The following is a 5,312-nucleotide window of genomic DNA, read 5'->3' as shown; positions in this document are numbered from 1 at the left end:
ATAAATAATATAGACACTAAAAGCCGTGTCCATATGTACCTGTTAAAGCAGGGGGAGGATGGATCATTGAAGTGCCTGTACGGGTTCACCCTCGACAGAGAGCCCATACAGAGCCAGCAGAAATACTGCATGCAGCCAGTACACGTCATCTTGTTACAACCATCGAGTTTCTGGCAGGGGAAGGAAACAAGAAATGGCAATCACAGAATCTGACCCTGTCAGTCTTCCAGCCTGTCTCTGTGAGAACAGTCCCCAAAAACCCATCCACTGACAAATATGTTTTACCCCCACTCTATCCCAACACTGATATTTTTCCCCCCCCTTCAAAAGAACTAGGAGCTGGAATCACAGAACTGGAAATTGGTTGTAATACTAACAATGCTGGAAATTAGGGGGTTTTTTTGAAGCTAGTGTTATTTCCTGGCTGTAGCCTGAAACACCTGGAAAACAAAGGCATTCATATGGATCCACAGTCAACCTGGATCTTGTTAGTCCTGGAGTCTGAACTACCAGCTGCTGTATTTCCTCAAGTCCCTGAGCTCCAGAAGCATCCCCTCCCTGTCTATATAACACAGACAAATTGAAAGTTGTCTGACCACTTCCTACAAACTCACCCTCCCTGGGGAACCTGGAGCCACAAACAAACCCCCGTCCCAGCCTAACTACAGAACTGACTGAATTTACGTTCCTTTCTCCCAAGAGTTACTGTGCTGCTTCAGGCTCTCCCCTCCCTGCTCACCTCTATGTGAGTGCCACAGCAAGGACAGGACTTGGAGTTCTTTTCCAGCCACTCTTTACTCTCCATCTCCTCCAGGGCTTTCTGAATCACTCGTTTGCCGTAGCGCTGCTCCAAAAATCTTTTCGTTGCCTCATCTGCTTCTAAATATTCATTTCGCAAATCCATTAATTTCTCTGGGGAATAAAACAAAACAAAACCCAAACAAACAAAACAAAACAGCTTTAGTAATATATATATATAAAGAATATACAATATTATATATATATTAAAAACATTATATATAAAGAAGTCCAGCTAGCATCAGCATAAAGCATTCTCAAAGGAAACTAACGTCATTAATTAAAAAGCAAGTGAAACATTAGAATACATTAAAAAAGATGAGACTATTAAAACCCCTCTACCTCAAATCTCAATGAGTTTCATTATAAAAGGGACCAGTCAATGGAATTAGAACAAATCTACAATGGAAAATAAACTGAAAAATAGAAATATTTTTTTCTGAACACACATTTAATGAAACTTTGTCACATCATTTTGATGCCAAACACATAGAGCAGCATCTACCCGATTCCAGTATTAACTCTGGCAACAGAAAGTAGTGGATTCACAGGGAAGGATTAAAAAAGGCACATACAAAATTATTCTTCCCCTGCTACGACCTCTCTGCATTTGGCAATGGGCAGTTTAGGGACCTCCTGAGTTGGGGAATCATCAAAGGAAAACTTTTTAATTGCCAGCTACAGCCTAGTCCAAATGAATCTGATCTTTTAGAAAGCTTCACTTAGGAAGAAGCTCTTCACTGTGAGGGTGGTGAGACAGTGTCCCAGGTTGGCCAGAGAAGCTGTGGCTGCTCCTCCCTGGAAGTGTTCTTGGCCAGGTTGGATGAGGCTTTGAGCAACCTGGTCTAGTGGAAGGTGTCCCTGCTGATGGCAGGGGGGTTGGGACTGGATGAGCTTTAAGGTCCCTTCCCAACCCAAACCATTCTATGATTCTATATGAAGAGTTTCCTTGATTAATTTCTGACTTTCAGTCTTTTTCACACAAGAATTGCTTCTCAATCCGTTCCTGAAACGCGCTGACTCACCTGCAGTGACTTTGCATGGAGAGACCCCGTGGTAAGTCATTCTACAGAGAGTACAAAAAGCGTAGTTACAACAAGAACATATGCCCATGGTGCAGCCTGGCTCTTGCATGACGGGTGTCTGGCAGCCCGGGCGAGGGCAATACACGACGTCTGCCATCAGGTCCAAGCTGGACTGCAGAAGCAGGCGGTCGTAACGTGCAAACAGCTGCTCTCCAACCAACTCCTTGACCTAAACAGAGATCAGAGCAAGGTGACAGGCATTGGGAATTCTGAGCCTGCTAGCTTCAGCAAAAAAACAGTAAGTCAATGAAAAAGTACCTACAGCTGAGATGAATCCGCTTTACATTCTCCAACAGGTCATGAAAACACTCCTAGGATTGCTATTTTAATAACAATTAATCAAAGGAAAAGCATGCAGTGTCAAATGCAATCAGACATTGCCTAGTTCAGGCCTCTGAGCAATGCCAGTACCAACAGAGTGGGCAAAACACGTGCCAAGTGATCCAGTTTTAACTCAGGTGCTTCTGTGTGGCTCAGGGTATGAAAAAAAAAAGAATTCCCCAGGTATATTCACAATGGTCACCAGGAAAAGCCACACCTTGTCTTCTGTAATTATGGGTAAGTTAGCAGAACTCTACCACCACTGCTTGCACACCTCTATTACCTGGCCAGGAGTAGCAACAGAAGAACACTTTGGTTCTGGGCAGTTGAGGCAGTGGACCTGACCATCCCTGATCTGTATTTCAAAGTAGTCCTTCAGGCATGCTTTGCAGTAGACGTGGCTGCACTCGGTGAAGTACATACACTCACTGCCCAGCTTCTCACAGAAGCAGATATTGCACAAGTACATCTTACTGTTAAAGCACTTCCTCCTCTGAGCCTGATCAAAGTCCAAGATCTCTCTAATCAGACTCGACAACGATTCCACATCCTGCACAGCTCTGGCATCAATGATTTCTTCTCCAGCTGCGGCAGAGCCCGCTGCACCACCACAATCCTTCTCAGCATCGAGGGGGACCAAAGGCGTCCTGCTCTGCCCGTTCCCTTGGTGGCACATTTTTAGCTCATATGGGGAGGAAATATTCAGATAACTCAGTGTTTCTTCCTTCAGAAACTGCATCCAGGCGAATAAGACCACACAGCCTCGATTCTCTTCCCAGACGTTGTCCAAGTGTTTGCAAAGAGCGCTGAGCTGGAAAAGAAAAAACAATTCCAGGTTTCAGTAAGTTCTGACAACCCCTGAGGTTCCTCTCCCCTGGTCCTCCTCAGTGCACATTTACACCTGAGATTCTGGAGTTTTTATATCTACATACAATACACATAAAAATAATGCTCGTAGGTGCGAGTTTTCATTCCTCAGAACGGTGACTGAATGAAAACAAGTAGGAAACAACAGAAGAGCCAACAGAAGGAGCAATGTCATCATTTTACTTTCATCTACTACATTAACATCCCCCAGAGCACTGTTAATGATGAACTTAGGATCACAAAAGCTCTGTTAGAAGATTAAAACTCTTCTGCAGACCTGGGCTTGGGAGAGCCATTTTCCACTGAGGGTAAATGCCGGCGGGGAGGTCGAGGGGTAGTCTGGTGGGAGTTCAAAATTCAGCACGATGGGAGGCAGGAAGCAAACGGTGTATTCAAACTGGCTGTTCTGGAGGCTTTCTGTGGAACTGCCTGGATGGAAGAGAATTGAGGCAGTTTGAGAAATAACAAGAAAATGAAAGGTAATGCACAGTAACTGTTTATGACAGCACTCAGTGTGATAAACTTCTGGGTTTAAAATGGTTTGTTCAACCCTAAATAACAAAACTTCACAGTTTTGCAGAAATATTTCATGGGGTTGTATAGATCTGGTTAAGTCAGTTAACACCAGTACTGTGAAATACCAGATCCTGCACAACCCAAGCACCTGGAAAGACACATAGAATCATGGAATGGTTTGGGTTGGAAGGGACCTTAAAGCTCATCCAGTTCCAGCCCCCCTGCCATCAGCAGGGACACCTTCCACTAGACCAGGTTGCCCAAAGCCTCATCCAACCTTCAACACTTCCAGGGAGGAGCAGCCACAGCTTCTCTGGGCACCCTGGGCCAGTGTCTGACCACCCTCACAGTGAAGAAAATCATCCAGGAAAAAAAAAGATCCTCCAGGAAAAAAATAAAATATAATAAATTAGCCTTGTTATTCCAAAGAAATACTATCACTCACCTCTAATTTCAAAGTTCACTACAGAAGTTATAAGTAACAGGATGAAACCACCTGCTAAGAGATAAACCCCAACAATACCCCAAGCACAGCACAGGGTCAGTCGTGGTTTTCTCTGGTCAGTGTTCCCACAGGTCACTACAGCAGCAACCATCTAAGCACGTACCAGAAAATCACCCAGTTTCAGGATAACACAAAACATCTCAACTCACCACTCACAAAAATTTTGAAGTTTTGAGGCAACTCCAGACAAATTCTTGTTTCTCCTCCTTGGGCTGACTCGGCTCTCTTAAACTCATCTTCATCATAAATGCTAGCCAGAGCCAGCAGCTCGTCCTCCTGAGCTTCTTTGTCTTCTGAAGACATTTAAATTTCCTGTAGAGTTAACATACTACAAGATCAACTGAGTTAATGCATCCTATTCAAGTTATTAATTTGAATTAATTACTACTTTAAGATTTAGAAAGCCCAGAAACTGATATAAACAATGTAAAATATAACTAAGATTTTTTTTTTTACAGGTTGAAAAAAATATTGATAGGTTTATAAAATAAAAAAAAACCTCACCTTAACAGAGCATTGAAAAGTCAAAAAGCAAAGTGTTAGTGGGTAAGACTGCTGTAAGGGAGAAAAAATAGTGAAATAGTGTAAAAGTGAGAGAGGGGCATTACAGTAATGCTTGAAAAGAGACTGAAAACACAGAAAAGGAATTAGTAAGAGTATTTCCCATCCACTGTTCTAAAACAAACAAGCAAAAAGCCCTGTTTATGATTAAAGTTATCAAAGACACCAGTAAGAAGCCTCAAATCCAACACAGGTTATCTTGGAGATGCACTCCTACACCATTCCAGCTCCAGATTTGGGGCAATAAAGCCATGTTTAACAGATTACCTTTTTATTCACACTGTGCAGCGGCCGAGCTGTGGGTCCGGGTCGGGGAGCAGCCAGGGGAGCACAGCCCCGCTCATTCCCCCGGGAGAGCTGCAGGTCATCAGCTTCTTCTCACAGAAGGGATGAAAAATGCCGAGTTTCTCCTCAAGGCGCAGGCGGTTCTGGCGCCGGTGCCTCTGAGCTGCCTGCGGCCGAGCAAACACACACCCGGGGGGGTTAGAGTCCCCTCAGCGCTTCCACGGGAACCTTAATGAACGGTTAATTGGAGCAGGCGCGCTCAGGAACTCAGACTAATTGTTTTTATGGCTCCGGTAGCAGAAAGTCGTTTATGTGTCTAAATTAGTGACCAGATCCCCGGAGCCCGGCGAGGGCCCCGCTGAGCTGAGCGGATC

The 5,312-nt window shown here is 44.2% G+C and overlaps 1 protein-coding gene across 1 annotated transcript; it reads right to left on the bottom strand.

The window, feature by feature from the left end:
• Positions 1 to 39: 39 nt before the first annotated feature.
• Positions 40 to 4,404, bottom strand: RNF14 (ring finger protein 14; the record flags this gene model as incomplete). Its single annotated transcript, XM_010164704.2, has 6 exons — positions 4,242 to 4,404; positions 3,349 to 3,500; positions 2,488 to 3,015; positions 1,824 to 2,052; positions 740 to 912; positions 40 to 170 (listed from the first exon to the last, which is right to left on the bottom strand). Coding segments are annotated over exons 1-6 (1,367 nt in total), but the record flags the coding sequence as incomplete, so codon positions are not given.
• Between the last annotated feature and the right edge of the window lie 908 nt (positions 4,405 to 5,312).

Source organism: Antrostomus carolinensis, unplaced genomic scaffold (genome assembly GCF_000700745.2).
Source record: "Antrostomus carolinensis isolate BGI_N321 unplaced genomic scaffold, ASM70074v2 scaffold39263, whole genome shotgun sequence".
NCBI lineage: Eukaryota > Metazoa > Chordata > Aves > Caprimulgiformes > Caprimulgidae > Antrostomus > Antrostomus carolinensis.
This window is presented reverse-complemented; position numbering and strand designations above follow the sequence as displayed.